General features: G+C 39.8%; 2 protein-coding genes across 3 annotated transcripts in view; both read right to left on the bottom strand.

Annotated features, from left to right (window-relative positions):
- OPN3 (opsin 3) overlaps nt 1-13,627 on the bottom strand; it is a 48,669-nt gene extending 35,042 nt beyond the window's left edge. The window contains exons 1-2 of one of the 2 annotated variants that reach the window (XM_054479030.2): nt 13,105-13,627; nt 2,065-9,286 (exon numbers count right to left, since the gene is read on the bottom strand). In XM_054479030.2, the coding sequence (XP_054335005.1) occupies nt 9,246-9,286; nt 13,105-13,477 (414 nt within the window). In that variant the 5' untranslated portion in view covers nt 13,478-13,627 and the 3' untranslated portion in view covers nt 2,065-9,245. Of the gene's footprint in view, nt 1-2,064; nt 9,287-13,104 lie in introns of those variants that run through there. The other variant, XM_054479020.2, reaches the window with a different exon arrangement.
- CHML (CHM like Rab escort protein) lies at nt 2,065-8,979 on the bottom strand. The gene has a single exon (XM_054478996.1). It carries the CDS (start codon nt 8,977-8,979, stop codon nt 7,009-7,011), a length of 1,971 nt encoding a protein of 656 aa, XP_054334971.1. The 3' UTR covers nt 2,065-7,008.
- Nucleotides 13,628-17,187: the final 3,560 nt, after the last annotated feature.

The following is a 17,187-nucleotide window of genomic DNA, read 5'->3' as shown; positions in this document are numbered from 1 at the left end:
AAGAGTCTCAAATGAGCAGAAATAGAGGACTCAAGGGCTTTAATTATATGATGTGTAATAAAAAGAACTGGCATAAAACACACTGTACTAGTATCCTCAAGGATTAAACTATAAAATGCCTAAATATGTATCTCATTCTGACTGAATTATAATCAGGTATTCATCTTCCTGCTACACTTTGTCAACCCTGCACCTCTGAATCCAGTCATTCCTCTGATGTGTATGCCTTTATTAATATTAAATAGTTGTCCAGAGTGTAGTAGAATTAAATATATATTTAGCAACAAGCAAATGCCAAGAATCACAGGACACCAGCAGGGACCAATGAAGGTATTATACATAAAGATTTTAAGCTCTTGACATATCAGAACAAAGAAATCGTTTTTCTGATTTCAGGAGTGAACTTAACTCCCTTCTCTTTCAATCGCAGTTGGCCCGTTTATTATAATTATAAAAACTGTAATTTATAGGATTATTTTGCTATTTGTTGAAAAGCCAATCTAAAGTTCCAGAAGCCACCACTTTTTAAATAGTGCTTTATGTGTTACATACTCTTACATGTAATAAATCACTCTTGAGATGCAAGCAAAGCGAAACAGTAGCATTTCATTTCTCATTAATGGGTCTCAATACAAAGTAGGAGAGTCGAGGCAAGTCACTTAACTCCTTCAGGTTTTATCTACAAAAAAACTGGTATAAATACCTGCCCTTTCTTACCTTACACAGTTGTCCTGAGGATCACGTAAGAAAATGTAGTTGTCAAGAGAAAAGCATTCCTACAAATGCTGGAGCAGAACTGTTGTCATATATTTTTGTTATAGCCAAATTCTTTCAGGTTAATCACTCAGCTTTTGTACTGTTCATGCCTTACAGAAAGCTGGAAGTACTGTGTCCCCTGCTGTTGAAATGTGAATACAGTTGGTTGCTGGTTAAAAGGAAATGAACTACACTACAAATGCCTCTTTATAATGAAGGTAAAAATACTAAAATAAAAATCTGAAAATCTTCAGAGGAAGCAGCCACCTCTATGCAATAGGAGCATGCCTTTCACTTGATCCATCAAGATGAAGGCAAATAAAATTAATCTTAATCAGAATTTCTTGGTATTGAAACTTTATGATCTAATTTCTTTATACTTCCTCTCCCTAAGCCCTTGATGTCCTGGGCTTCTAGACCCAATCCCCTAGAGCTCCTCTTGGCTCCTTCCCCACGCAAAAGAAAAAGTTTCTGATTAATGTGAAAAACTTAACTCACTTAATGTCATCCGAAATAGATTTCGGAGAGTGTTAAATGATTCGGCTTTTAACCTTTAAGCCACCTGTTTTCAACTGTGTAGTAAGTTTTGCCACCTTTTAAAAGGGATGCCGTGCACAAGGCAGAGACTTCTGTTTTGTTTTTTCTTTTGCCAGGAAACAGGAAGTGCTAGTTACAGTGGGGAGTGAGATGGGTAAAAAATGTCTTAAATGCTCATTAAGGTAAAAGGTACCTTACCTTAAGGAAAACATTCCAACACAATGTTTGTCAGGTACAGAGCACTTATTTTTATCTCTCTAATTTCCCAGAATAATGCCAATTCATAACCCACAGTAGGTGTTCAATGGATGCTTATTAAATTAAATCACCTCGATTTGGATCTCTCACGCTGACTGGAAGAAAGGGTCTGTTGCATCCTCAGTCCCCCAAGATCTGGCCTTCGCACAGGTCTCTCTGCAAACCAGGTTCGGTCACGTCTATGAATCCAACTTTCATCTCCACGGTTTTTAAGATTCCCAAGTGACATGTTTGCATTTAGGGGCATACTTTAATTAGTATATGACGTCTTCATGCTGATGTCCTAGAATGTATTACTAATATTTCTATTACTATTCCTTAATGGTGATCAACTAAGAAAAAATAAATTATGAAGTCCATCTTGACCAAGAATTCCTTCCCACCAAGATTTGTAAAACTTTCTGCCACACATATTTGAAGATGATCTTTTTTGACTTTAACACCTAGAAATGTATATTTTAATTTAAAATAGAATTTTAGAAACTTCTAAGAAATCAGTAATTTTCTCACCAGTTCAGTAAACCACTTTACCAATTAATCTTTTATTTTTTATTGCATACATCAATATTTAACAGAAGAAAAATAAAGAACCCCTAATGTTAAACTGAAGTTAATTACATGTTATCTTCTGATTCTTTTCAATGTCGACCTAAATTTTCACATGTATCAGTAAACACAATTTATGTTCTTATTAACATTTTTGAATCTCACTTTTTTGCATACAGTTTTACATATATCAATATTATTGAATGGCTATATAACATTCTGTGATAGCACTAGCAATACACCAAAATTTACTTAACCATTTCCCAATCGTTGGGCTTTTTTTCCCCTTAAAGTTATCTGAGTGGAATTGCTAGAAAACTTTGTACAAATAGCTTTTCTTTCTTTTAAATATTTTCCTGGGCATATGCCACTCAAAGTGAGCATGTCAAAAGATCAGTTATAAAGCCCTTTTTATAGTCTTCTACATAGTTCTCTTTAAAGGCTACTAATATACAATGCCGCTGCTATGAGGACACATGCAATTAAAACAATTTTGCTAATACAATAGCATGAACTAAGTCAAAGCTGCATTTTTAATATTAGGAAATTTGAATACCATTCAAATTGATTTTTTATATCATTTATACATGATCTCTTTATAAATTTGCCTAAGAGTACAAACCCTTATGGATATGCATACAGTTTTACAAAAACTGAGTGCATCCATGTGTAATGCAAATAGCTTCTTTTAAATTCCATCTTGTTTTGTCTTTTTCCTATTTACTACACATTTAAAATTTTTTCTCTTAGTTGATCTATCTTGCCAATTGCCATGAAGTTCCTTTATACCACTATTGGTGTGAGACTCGTAGTCTTTATTTTTTTTATACTTAACATTTTAATTCATTTGGAATATCACATGTTAAGTGGATCTAATCTTTCCACACTGACATCTAGCTTAGTCTTTCCACCAGCAGTTATTAATATTTCTTTCTTTCCATTGGCTTATTAGTTTTAGCTAAACTTTCTACTTGGCACCACAGAATATGCAGAAAGGTTGCTTAATAGCATGTTTTAAGAATTTGGAGAGCAAGGCTCCCATTTTTTCCCCCTAAATTAAAAAAAACTTACATCTGTGCTTGCTTTCCTAAATAATTTATTACAATTATGCCATATTCCACACAGCAACCAGTTGGAATGTTAAATGGAACTGTAGTAAATTTCATACTAATGTCACATATTGGCATTCCTTTGGATGTAGCTTTATATTTTAAAACACATTATCTAACTTAATCCTCACAATAATTCTGTGAAGTATTTCTCTTCTGTAGATGGTGAAATAGATACTAGGAGTGACTTTCCCAAGAGTATACAACTGGTAAGTAGTGAAATGAGAACTGTAATTCTGGTTTTCAAAAAACTCCCTATCTCCCCATGTACCACTTTTCCATTACACGAGCATAGCTCCCATGGGAGTTTCCTCATGTTTAAAAATATAGCTCTTTAAACTTGCTTCTATTTAGGCATCTGTCTTAATTTATCTCAATGTAGTCATATAACTTTCTTTAGGAGTCTCATATATATTAATAACCAAACACACTTTTTACACTGCAGTTTGTCACTGCTAAGATGTAGAAATGAGATTTTTAAAAATTGTATATCCTGCAACTTTTTGAATTAGTCTTTGTTAGTAAATTTTTATACTATAAGTTTTAGCAGTTGTAAAGCCACGTTAATAGAAAATATTTATGCTACTTTCCTTATCTTCCTCATTTTGTGAATGCTGGCTTTTATTGCAATGACAGGTCTCTTTAACCATATATAAAAATGGTGCCAACACTGTTTACTTTCCACTTGAGAAATGTTTATGTGTTCCCAGTAGGAATAATGGTAGTTCTTGGTTTAAGTACTTAACAGACTCCGAGAAGTCTATTAAATCATTGCCAGAGAAATAATTAAATCAACAGTGAATGATGAATTTTTGAAACGTTATCTGTAGTTAATACTTTGGATTTTTACTATTTGTTCTTTTGATGCTGATTTAATGGCTGTTCTGCTTAACACCAGCCTTATACTCCTGAGTGATAGTAAATTATTTGTTGCTGTATTGTTTGCCAATATTTTATTTTGCATTTTGCATCTGTTGAGAATAAAATCCTTCTAAAAATGTCTTTTAGTATTGAGAACATGTTTGCCTCAAAAGACAATTTGAAGCATATTGTCTCTCATGATACATGGATAGACATTATTTAAACATTTGAAAAAGTTCACCAATAAGTCCATTAGGGTCAAAGTCCAACCTGTCAGAAAATTATACTGGGTTACAATATCCCCTAAATTTTTAAATGCTTTTTATTGGTATAACTTCTCATTTCCCACTTATTTTGTATTAAGAAATATATTCATTTTCTTCATTTCTAAGTCAACCTTTATTTTGGACTAATTTTTCCTATTTCCATTATATTCGGCTATACCATCTTTTGCAACTTCTGATTGTTCCTTTTCTCAATTTCTTATGAATAATCTGTGATATTGAAAATCTTTTCAGTAGATCTGGAATACTTTCACCTTCATTTTATTTATCATCTTATGTATTTCTCATTTTAATTACTATTTTATAGGTCTATTTCAAGTATTTCAGTTGTTTTGTTAGATTTAAACTTTAGGATAAAGTTTAAATATGACTTTACTATATTTTTAAAAGTCAATACAATCCATGACTTTGCTACTTTAAGTAAGTTGTCAATTACTTAAATCTGTCTAGTCTCATTTTCCTCACATATAGAGGAGCAAAAATTAGTGTATTCCGAACAAATTTTGGCCTGATAATATTTTTTGTTAACAGAATCTTCAGATCAAGAGATGTGTTACTGAAGAACATTTTGTTAAAATTTAGCCAAATTCTGCTTCGAGATCCATGCTCTAAAATAGGTTTGCCTAGTTCATCTTATCTTCACATTTCTCTGATTCAGTAAGCTGCAGGACCAGTGTGTGCTTTTTACCCCCGGCAATGCCAGACTAATTTTCGTGGGCACTTTCTCTTTCTCCTGCAGCGCCTACACTCTTCTAACAGTGAATGTTAGTAGAAAGATCAAAGGTTTTAGAATCACAGAAGGCTGGGTCCCCATGTTGGCTCTTCCACATACCAGATTCTAAGCAAATTACTAATAATTCTCTTATTTCTTCTTTGAAGGTGATATGGTTTGGCTGTGTCCCCACTCAAATCTCATCTTGAATTGTAGCTCCTATAATTCCCACGTGTTGTGGGAGGAACCTGGTGGGAGATAAGTGAATCATGGGGTTGTTTCCCCCATACTGTTCTCATGGTAGTAAATAAGTCTCACGATATCTGATGGTTTTAAAAGGGGTTTCCCTTTTCACTTAGTTCTCATTCTCTCTTGTCCACCGCCATGTAAGACATGCCTTTCACCTTCCACCATGATTGTGAGGCCTCCCCAGCCACATGGAACTGTAAGTCCATTAAACCTTTTTCTTTATAAATTATCATCTCAGGTGTGTCTTTATCAACAGCACGAGACTAATACAGAAGGTATATGCAAATCTGCCTCACAGGACTGTTGAGAAACTGTCATGAGAAAGCATAATACTAGGTACCAAGCACATGATAAACACTATTTCAGAGCAAAAACTGTCACAGGGATCATCATTCTCTGAAGAATGGAAACTGGACTAGAGGAAAAGCAAGTTCATGTCTTCTGACAGCTCCACAGGTTTTCACCATTAGAGTACTACCAGTTTTATGACGTTGGGTGGCTCTGGGAGAAAAAAAGTTTCTATACTCTGGATAACAGCTAAGAGGCAAGAGAGATTACAGAAGGTTGTTACTTCACAATTTGTTAAGTGGGACACAACCGAAAGGACATGGTAAATCCTCCCCTGATTCATTCCTATCAGTTATGTTATAGTGATATTAATTAAAGTGGTAGAGCCAACAAGGTGGTATGTTTCATTCTCACTGAAAAACCTTGGGTAATCTATTTATAGAGGGTTTTATAACTATCTGTAATCCCAGGTTAAAAAGGCCTCACTCTGTTTCTCCTTAGGAATTCCTAAGAATTCCTCCTTAGGAATTTCAGAGCAGCCCTTCTGAAGTATCTTCTCCTAGGGCACTTCATTTTTCCTTTTGGTCTAAGTTACTTGTTGGAAGCTCTTTTAAGTGCCAGAGCAGGACTGCAGAAATTTTCTGACATATTAAATAAGAATAAATCTCATCTTTCAAATTTCCTTTGCAATCAACCTCCCCAAAATGAGGTTTTCAACCACTAATTGAACTCCAATTCTTTTTGTAAATTAGAACACTGTGGTGGCATTATTGCCTCATCAGTTACAAGGGTCAAGTGGGTATTATAAACTTCAGACCTTCACAGTGAATAAAGGATCATGCAAAGCTAATCTTTTAACGATTATAGACAAATGTATTTTATTATCATATTGGCATTTGTATTAATTGCTATTCCTACCACCATGTCTATACATTTATATTATATGCAAAAGATCCACACAATTTACCATTTGTGTGTGTTTCACTATTCGAACAGGCCGCAGCAACTGTAATAGCTGCAAAAGTAATTAAAATATTACTTGGGTATTACTAATTATTCTGTAGACAAACATAAAATCTGAAGATCATTAGCAAATACATTACTTTAAGCTGAGTTGCTAATATGGAACTCTTACATACATACCCAATACTAAAATAAAGCTAACTCTGTTTTAAGATTCTGGGTCATGTAGCCCATTCTAAACAAAATGTTCAATAATCAATAAATCACTCATTGATAGGTTAACAAAGATATTCAACGCTGAATGTCTGAGAGTTAAAGACAACATCTGCATAGCATTCATCATATATAACCACTTCTAATTACTCATATGGGAAACTGTCCTTTAAATGAGAAAATTCTGATGCCATGAAGGAGGTCCAAAACAGCATTTCCAGATTGCTCTTTTCTAATTTCGAAGATGCTTCTCTGGGCTTTCTAGGTTTTTGCTTTCATCAGAGGATTCTAGTTTGGCCATTATTATATTATTGGTTCCAGGAGCGTCTGGCTGCTTATCATCACCATCAAAGATAATGTCTTCTGGATTTGGAGGTGGAGGGCAGAATTCTTCAGTTGGAAAGATCTCCTGGAAAAGTGTTTCAGCTTGCTTGACAGCATGCTCATTTCCCAGGCCACAGTCAGGCCCAGAGCAGACATAAACATTGGAAGGCAAGCCATTATATGAGCTTCTGCTGATTCCCGAGGAATCTCTCATATTAAAATAAAGAGCCCACAAGAGTCTTGGCTTTGTAAGTTCTTCCTCGTTTATTTCTGTTTCAGTATACGGAGTGAATAATTTCTTCACCACTGATTCTAAGTCTTCTCTTGCTGTTTTAGAAGATGAACATGTCAAATGTACCAGATAGGTGTCCTTCATGCATGTCATGGTTGAAGAACATAATTCTGTGACCCGTACAGCACAAGCTCCTGGCTCTGTGGGAGGAACTATCAGAATGGAAGTCTGCTGATCTGAATCTGTCTTTAGTATAGACTGATCTGTAATGAGTACTGCCCTAGAGATCTGCTTATACTGCACATTTGAGCATGTTTCCTCAGAAAGGTAACTGTCTTCCACAATAAAATATTTAGCATTTATTCTTTGACCAAAGTTATCTATAATTGCTTTACATCGTCCAGATTCTTTGTCGACTACAAAGCATTGTACTTTATGACGAAGACAATAGATTCCACCAAAAACTGCACACATCCTACAGAAACCCTGGGGAATTTCTCCTTGGCCATACAAGGGAAATAAAAACGGAGTGTTGCCAAACCGTCCGAGACACTGAAGGAAGTTTTTAGTTGCGTTAAGACCATCTATTGTAGTGCAGGAAGATTCTGATGTCATTGCAATTGAGTGCAGAACAAAATGTTGAAGGTTGGGAGTTAGTTTTTTAGTTTTTAAATATTCTGAAAATGAACACTGCCTGAAAGCTTGGTATTCATCAGGACGTTGTTCATACTCTAAACAAAATGTGAGAAATTTCATTAGCATCCTCTTTTCAACCATGGTGAGTTCCTTGCTATTAAAGACATCTGCTCTGGAACAAGGCACTTGTTCTACCTTTCCTTCCCGAAATGCAAGAATCCTAGTGACATTTTTAAATTCTACATAACGACTAACATCTGATTTGATTAAAAGATCAATTAGCAATCCTTGAGAATACAGCAGTTTTGATACCAAATCAATATTAAACCTCCTGCCTTCTTTAACTATTTGAGAGTAAGTAATCCTATTTCTAATTGGTTCATCGGCATTATCTTCTACTGTAGATTTGTTTTCATCTTTATCTCCATCTTTATCTGAAACTGTGTGCATACAAGTTTTATCTCCACAATACTTTTCCTTCTCCACTGATTCCTCTACATCAGTTACTTCTAGTGAAATCTCTGTATCACTTTTCTGAGTGTGTTTGGCAGGCATTTCGTCGCTATCAAAATATGATGACTGGCTTTCTTCGGGCAATGCAGAATCCAAAACTTCAGTGAAGTTATTAGACACCCCCGAAGAAGGATTTTTCTGCAGAGCACCAATCTCTTCAACGTTGTCCTCCATATCCTGACTGGCGTAGCAAAAAGCTTCTGTGTGTTGAATAGTTTCATCCTTCTTGCGAAGAGTGATGGCTTCTTCTGTTTCATGGATCAGGTCCTGCCATGCAACAGTACTTTCTTCCCCAGTGTCATTGTTTTGCTGATACTCCTTCAACCAGGATAGCAATCCTGAAAAGCTGAAACTAGCCCAGTTTCCTCCATAGTAACTTCTTGAATCAATATGCAGAACCCTCTGACCACTTCTTGAACATGCAGCTGCAAGGATGGATTCAGGCAAACCTGTCCCTATTATAACCACATCAAACTCTGTGGGAAGATTGTCCGCCATTCTAGGAAGTAACAGCGTCTGGTGACAACTGCTGATGAAAGAAATGAGGTGTGATTACGCTGTAATAAAATCTGTCCTTCTGATGTTCCAGTTATCCCAGAAGCACTGAAGTTGCAGGTCCTAGCTGTTTAATGGTTACCCTTTTAAAATATTTTTTTTCTTATAAGTCAGTAGCATAAAAACATGAGCAAGTACATCTAATCACATCTGAGAATACTAAAATGGATGTGTGGTTTCATTTCTGCATTTCATCTTAGCAGTAAATGTCAAAATGCATCATATATGCATTTGTGACTGGAACTCTTCTCTGAAAGAAGAAAATTCAAGAAAGAATACATTGTAAACAATATAAGAGAAAAATAATTTCATGCAACAATGACAATCCATTGGAGTGTGACTTCTTATTTGGACATAAACCTCTACTAAAGCATGTCTTAAATGCTTTCTCACATATTTTCTAATTTCTTGAAAATGGACAATAGAGACATAACAGCCCTCCCAAGAATCAGGCAACATAGTAATAGAGAATGAACACAATGTTCCACAAAAATAAAGAAGAAATAACATAATACAATTCTCTAACTTTAGCTTTTAAGAAAACTATCATGTGAATAAATCTATACACAGCTGTGAGCTTAGACTAAAAGGAACACGTGGCTCCATTGTTTATAGAAACAGATTATACACTATGTGCATACTGCCATGATTAAAAATATTTCTGTGGCCATTACCGTCTATGTGTGATTCCAGAACAGCTGAATATAAGACCTTTCCATGCCACAACCACCCTTAGGATCTCATGGTAGCAACATGAGACTATTTCTACTCAATTACTTAGTCAGATTATTACAAAAGGATTAATTCAGTAAAACAACTGGCCATTTAAAAATATTTAGGCTCATAATAGGCCTGAGGAGGAAAATGCATTAAAAATATGTATATGAATGTACACATGCATATAAGTAAAAAAGAAAAAAAGTGTGTAAGTATAAGTAAAAAATGAAAACTTCTGATTTCATATTAAAATATCTTAACATAAATAATACCTACTTCTAACATTTGAATACAGTGATGCTTGCATTTTGCCACTGTCTCTGCAACCCTGAATCTCTGCATCCCAAGCAAAAGGTCTATCTAAACATCCTCTGCCAAGACTAACACTGTTTGTTCTTATTTTTGAAGGGGAAGTTAAAAAAAAAAGGTTCTCTTGTTAACTTTGAGCATAATGCTGGTTACGCTCCATGTGCGGAAGACATCTGTGTGATGCCCTGTGTGGCCAGAGGTAGAACGGCCAAGGTGCTGAAGAGCATACTCACCTGAAAGTCTTTACGCTAAAGCATTATATACACAATACTGCTAAACTTTCTAATATTCATCATTGCACAGTTTTGAGCTCTGGTTTTCACTACTGTTAAACCTACTGAAATATAAATCAGTACAAGCTGTACCTGTCTAGCCCAAGATGACTAATAATCCTGGATATTGGTAAAACAAGCCATTCAATTGGAACTTAGATTAAATTGCGTAGGGCACTGACCTTTAGTTTAACTAAAATGGCAATCCTAACAGTCCTGTCTAGTCAAAGCCTCTGTCTCAAAAATATCAAGGATTCCACTCATTTTTGGCATTCCCTAAGAAGCCAGGAACTAAGTACAGAATGCAGCAGTTGCCTGGCCCACTCAAGTATAAATATAAGTATGTCTGAATTACTTATTCTGCTTCTTCCAGCAGGGTGTGAAGACGGAGACTGAATCTATGATGGTATCTGAAGAGGTGTAATCATAGTACATGCTGCTTCTTGGCTTAGAAAGATAGGGCTCAGGGTAGGAGTAGGAGCAGAAGACACAATCAACAAGCGCTAAGATCAGGCACGTTCTAACCTACAGATATCAAAGGGGTCATCAAAATGCAAAGCAAGTAGGATGGCCTTACAGAGCATTAAGCTGAATTACCCAATAATAGAGAAGAGAGAACTGATGGCTGGAGAGATTAAGTGACTTGAGAAAGCCCACACAATGCATGAGGTGCAGGATCAGGAACAGGATCCACTCTTGTGCCATCAGGCCAATGGTCTTTCCAACAGATAGGGCAAGCCTCTCCAAAAGCCTCTGCATCAAGAAGCTACCTCCCTCATTTTTAACTTCCTCCCCTTCAGTACTCCACTGTTAGGTAGTTCTTGCTCAGGGATAACTCAGGAAGTGCCCTCCTTTTCTTCATTCTTAACCTGGATCTAGAAGCACAAACTCTGGAATTTACTCCAGGCAAAGAAATCATCTTTGCTAAAAACTTTTTACACTCTGTAGTAACTTCACCACTAACTTGCCCCCCAGGGCTTAAGTAAGTCTCTGAATCTCTTATCTCAGGGTTTCCACCTCTACATTAAAAACAGGGAGAAAGTCATGGTTGAAAGCACTAAATGCCCTGAAAAATAGGGCAGCCCTCAGGCAAAAATCTAAGTGAACTTAGAAAATCACTGGGCTGGGACCCTAGGAGGGATGGTGAAGAAGAAAAACAGGAAGGCAGAAGTGACTAGGAGACACAGGAGGGTGGGATCAGCAGAGGAAAGAGGTGAGGAAGAGGGTGGATGACAGCTAGCACTTATAAAGAACTCAGTACAACCTTGTGTTCAAACTCCCGGGCATGAAAACAGAATTTTCCAGCACAGAAAAGGCACTTCAAGGAAAAAAGAACTTTGATGTCTGTGAACAAACACCTGTTGACTACCCTGGAGAACACTACTGATGATACTTTAGGCTTGGGCTTGAATAACCTTCTTAGCATTGCCGAAGAAACTGCCTGATAGGTATTTTTTAATTAATGTAAGGAGTGTAATCCCATAGCCATCCATACCACAGCCTACATACACTTGCAGTCCCCTCCCTAAATTTCAAATGTTTGTTCAATGAAATTATCAGATTAAAGCTTATGAGGGGCAGGGAGGAAAATATTATAACCTCTGAAGCAATGAAATAAAATCTATTTTCTTATCTCCTTCAAAACACCAAAAAATGAATCATTACAAATTTAATATTTGGGTTTGTCATAGCATAGAGGTTACTGAATAAGAAAATATTTTTGATAATTCTACAAAGATTTTGTTCTCCCAAACCTACCAAGATTAAAGCAATAAAGTATCAACGGATTTCAGGATTTAAAAAAGGAACTTTAAGCCTTGAGAAATACACATTTCTATTTCAAATCTCCCTACAAATGAAATTCCTGAGGCACACAAAAAATAATTTCTTTCCTACGCTTCCTTCAATGATTTGCTGAGTTGTTGATCATCCTTCAAAACGTCATGTCTCAGTGAAACTTAAATCTTCCATAATAGGAGTATTGTCAAAATAAATCTTCAACAATCAAGTTCTACTTTAATGAGATCTACCGACTGCAGAGCTAATTACAGTATTTGTTCACCTGAGATGGTATTGGCTGAGCCATTTGTAATCTCACCCGAGATTCTGGTGTGCTGGAACCCATCTATAAGAAGGAAAATAGTAAAAACAGCTTACAGGGCACATGCCAATTTGCATTCTGAGGACCTGAATGAAACTGTCTCACTCCCTAGAAAGCATTCAAAGGTTTACAAGTACTAATGAGAATTTTTTTTTTTTTTTTACACATTGCTATTTTAGTTTTCTACTCTCATTTTAGGAAACAAATAGTAGTATATGAATGTAATCTCATCACTCCCTCCAACTTTCACGAGTTAATCACTTTTTTTCTTGAATCTCTTCACTCTACAGGCCCTCGTCTCTTTCCTCAAGGTGTAAAAAGCCGTGGTTTCGTGCCTTGTTGAGTGATCTTAGGAGGTAAAAACAAATGAGAAGAAACGAGACGGGCTGGGGTTTGGGGTCAACGTGGGGGGCAGATGTCACAGGAATGGAGTCCTGGACAGCGTGGGGGCGGGAGGGGACGGAGGAAGAGGAAGGCACCCGCCATGCGGTTGGGGTCGAGCAGCGTTGAGGAGGCCAGCGGGGAGCAGGGCGGTGTCGGGCGGGGGGCGCGGGGCCGAGCGGGAAGCGGTGCGGGGCGGGCTGGGGGGCGGACGCACGGAGCGGGCAGCGGGGTGGGGAGTGGAAGTTTGCAGAGGGGAGGCTGCCTTCTCCTCCCAGTCCAACTCACCGAAGAGGCTGCCGCTAAACCCGTCCCACACGCAGCCCACGGTGTCCCACACCCAGCCGTTCCTCAGGCAGGACACGAAGGTAAAGGTGACCCCGAAGAGGGACACCAGCAGGTCGCTGAGGCTGATGTTGACCAGGAGGAGGTGAGTGGGAGTGCGGAGCCGCTGGAACTTGTAGTAGAGGACGAGCACCAGCAGGTTGTTGCCGACGCCCAGCAGCCCAATGGAGCCCAGCAGCAGCGCCAGGCGCTCGTAGGTGCCGGGGCTGAAGAGCGGCGCGGGGCTCAGTGTCCCCGCCGGCGCCGGCCCCTCAGCGCCCGCGGCCCCGCCGCCGTCCCAGTAGCCCTGGCCGCCGCTGCGGTTCCCCGAGTACATGGCCCGGCGCCGGCGCGCCTGGCGGGCGGAGGCGCTCAGCTTGCGGCGGGGCTCGCGGCGCGCTCCGCACTGGGTGGGGCTGGGGCTCCGCCGCGGGCTCTGGCCATTGTGCACTGAAGGGTCCGCGCTACCGCACGCCGGGCCCGCCCTCTCCCCGCCCCTTCCGCCCGGCGCACCCCGTGGCCCCGCCCCTCCCCGCGGCGTGGTCCCGCCCCTCCCCGCGGCCTGGCCCCGCCCCTCCCCTCCCCGCGGCCGGGCCTCGCCGCTCCGCTGCTCCCGGCCCGTCCTCTTAGCCCCGCCCCACCGCGGGCGCGTCCTCGCGGCTAGCTCGCCCCGCCCCCACAGGCTGGGCACCTTCCGCTGGTCGGCGTGGACGCGCGTCGCGGGATAGCCTGGGGGCCAGGGGTCGCAGGGTGGCCTCGATGGCCCTTCACACCCCCACCTCCCTGCACCCACCTTGAAAGCTTCGTGTCCACTCACCCATTCATGCACTCACTTCTGCATTCATTTATTCCTAAGTATTTGTGGGCGCCTGCGCCCACCACGTGCTGGCAAGAATTGGGCTTCTTCCCTAGGCTTCTCCTCTTCCTGGGAAGCTGTAATACCCCCAACCAGCCTACGAAGCCCATCCCGCGTCATACACTTAATGTAAACAAAAGCAAAGAAAACATTGAAGAGCTCGGGGCAGTCTTACCGGAAAACTGAGAAGAAAAACAACAAATTGATAGACAGGTGCCTGCCTAACAACCTGACTGCTAGAGGACACATGTCCTAGGGCTGATGCAAGAGCCTGCCACCCTCGGAGAGTCTGGGATGAAAACTCTCTGAAAATGGCATTCCAATGGAACTGACTTGAAGCCCTGGGCTGGACCCCAAGGCCTTCCAATACCGTCCTTCCTGTGCTTGAAAGTGTGGGTAGATCTTTCCGGTCACTGAGGCCTGCTAAAGTCCTTCACAGGCAGTGAAAGATTCAACCTAAATCTAGCAGGTATAGGAGGCAGGTGCTATATTTAGAACAGCACACATTTCCCACTGGGCCTCTTCCCCTGTAGTGATGAGAATATAGTACAAGTCAAATATAGGTTGTGAACGTCATCACACTCTGCAAGAGCTGCTTCTGCCTTTGTGGTTGCACAATCCCTAAGGACGCTCTACAAGAAGATCACAGTCCCGAGCCACATCTGCAGACTGTCCTGGACACTGGTGACAAACACAGGGTTTGTGCAAGCTAAAGAAACTGCTCTCCATGCGGGCATTTACCCGCCTCACCTCTGTTTGAAAGATCAGTAGGGAATGACTAGCTTGGATCAATTCACATTCCGAATTCCCTGGAGAGAGGATCTAATAGGCTGGCAACAGCTCTCCACCCTGGTGCACTGAGCAATAGCTAAGGGGCAGTGTGCTCTGCCTTTGACACCTTGATTTTCCTTCAAGGCTTCTGCTCTGGACTCGCCATCTGTGAGACTTCCTACCCACCCACCCCTTAAAAAAACACACACGCATTTAATTGTTAATTTTAGATTTGTACAACCATTGAACAAAACATAACTATTTAACAAGTTCTATATGTTTAATGTTGAATGTGTTTTCTGTGTCGTCTACAGTAAGTTCTCAATAAATAGTAATTTGAATGAATGAATAAAGAACTCGCTATATTTTTTCCTATTCATTCTTCATTGCTAAGTCATTGCCCTTATAAAGCTTACATTCCAGTAGTGTTGGGAGAACAAACAAAAATTAGATAAATACGTAGGGTGTCAGCAACTGACAAATGCCATGAAGAAATAGGGGTTAGGCGTGGTGGCTCATTCCTGTAACCCCAGCACTTTGGGAGGCCGAGGCAGTAGGATTGCTTAAGCCCAGGAGCTCAAGACCAGCCTGGGCAACAAAGTGAGAACTGCCCCCCAACTCTTCAAAAAATAGAAAATTAGCCAGGCAAGATGGTACATGTCTGTAGTACCAGCTACTCAGGAGGTTGAGCCAGGAGCTATGGGAGATGGGGCAAAGAGTTTGTAAGAGTTAAAGAAAGAGGAAAGAAACATGAATAGCAGCTCAACAGTCAGACAGTGTTACTTGGAAGAATAAACCTAAGAGGGGCTTCTGGCTGATTTTGGTCAGGAGCACTCTCTTACAGACTAAGAGTATTTAAGGATTTTAGAGTGAGAGAGCTTATCACAGGTGTGGAATGTTTCTGTTTGGAGGAGAAGTTTATTGCCGAGTTGGAATGTCTCTGTTGGAGGGGAGGTTATCTCGGGGCTGGCATGTCTCTGGTCAGGGAGGGGTTTATCTTAGGGTTGGAATGTTTCTGGTCAGAGATGTCATTTGTGGTGTATGGTCATGCTGACCTTAGCCATTAGGCTGATGCTGTTTGGATTTAGGTGGTTTTTGATCAAGGGGAACTTTAAAATGGTGGTGCTTGTCCATGATGGTGATGCCCCTGCTCTGTCAAGGTTGTTATTTAGACAGGGTGGTTATGGGCAGGAGGACTGTAGTTGGTATGTTGGAGGAACAATAAGGAAGCAAGAATAAGAATCAGGAAATGCAGCCAGTCAGGTGGGTGGGCAGTGAATGGCCAGAATATGCAGAACCTTGGCCATTTCAATAAAAGGACTTTGGCTTTTACTCAATCAGAGTAAAGTCCAGGACAATGCCTACTAGCAGTGGATGCAAAGGAGGAATAAGAGGCCTTTGACAAATGTTTAAGAATTTTAGACACAGTAATTTTACAATGCTATGAACTGTTAAGGACATTTATTGAGCTTGACAGAAACAGGCAATGATAAGAATATATGTTTCTTTTTTAATTTCAGAATTATGTAATGATAGGATAATGGCAGAACATTACAATCTTTTATTAAAAAAAACAAAAAACAAACAAATGAAAAATACCAGCATGATATAGTTTGGATGTTTGTCCCCACCCAAATCTCATGTTGAAATATAATCCCCAATATTAGAGGTGGGTCCTAGTGGGAGGTGTTTGGGTCATAGGGGGCGGATCCCTCATGAATGGCCTGGGCCATCCCCTTTGTGATAAGTGAGCTCTGGTCATCTAAAAGTGTGTGGCAACTCCCCCATCCCACTCTCTCTCTCTCTCTCCCTATTTGGTTGTCGCCATGTGAGATGCCTGCTCTCACTTTGCCTTCCACCATGAGTAAAAGCTCCCTGAGGCCTCCCCAGAAGCTGAGTAGATGCCAACACCATGCTTCCTGTACAGCCTGCAGAACTGTGAGCCAATTAAACCCCTTTTCTTTATAAATTACCCAGTCTCAGGTATTTATAGCAGTGCAAGAACAGCCTAATACATAGCATAAGGACAAACATGTAGACCAATGGAATAGAATAGAGAGCCAAGATATAAACTCTTACATATATGGTCAGTTGATTTTTGACAAGGACGCCAAGGCCATTCAATGGGGAAAGGAGGAAAGGACAGTCTTTTCAACAAATGATGCTGGGAAAACTGCACATCCATGTGCAAATGAATGAAGTTGGAGCCTTACATTATATCATATATAAAAATTAACTCAAAATTGATTGGAGACCTACATGTAAAAGCTAAAACTATAAAACTCTTAGAAGAAAACTTCTTGGGTATGACACCAAAAGCACAGGTAACAGGAGAAAAATAGATAAATTGGACTTTATCAAAATTAAAAACTGTTATGCATCAAAGGGCACTATCAAAAGAGTGAAAAGACAGCACACTA

Source organism: Pongo pygmaeus, chromosome 1 (assembly GCF_028885625.2).
Source record: "Pongo pygmaeus isolate AG05252 chromosome 1, NHGRI_mPonPyg2-v2.0_pri, whole genome shotgun sequence".
NCBI lineage: Eukaryota > Metazoa > Chordata > Mammalia > Primates > Hominidae > Pongo > Pongo pygmaeus.
The sequence above is the reverse complement of the archived record's forward strand: the minus strand, read 5'-3'. Positions and strand labels throughout refer to the sequence as shown.

Bases quoted from the DNA above. Each gene is read 5' to 3' on its own strand.
- CHML (XM_054478996.1), bottom strand. From the start codon at position 8,979: ATGGCGGACAATCTTCCCACAGAGTTTGATGTGGTTATAATAGGGACA.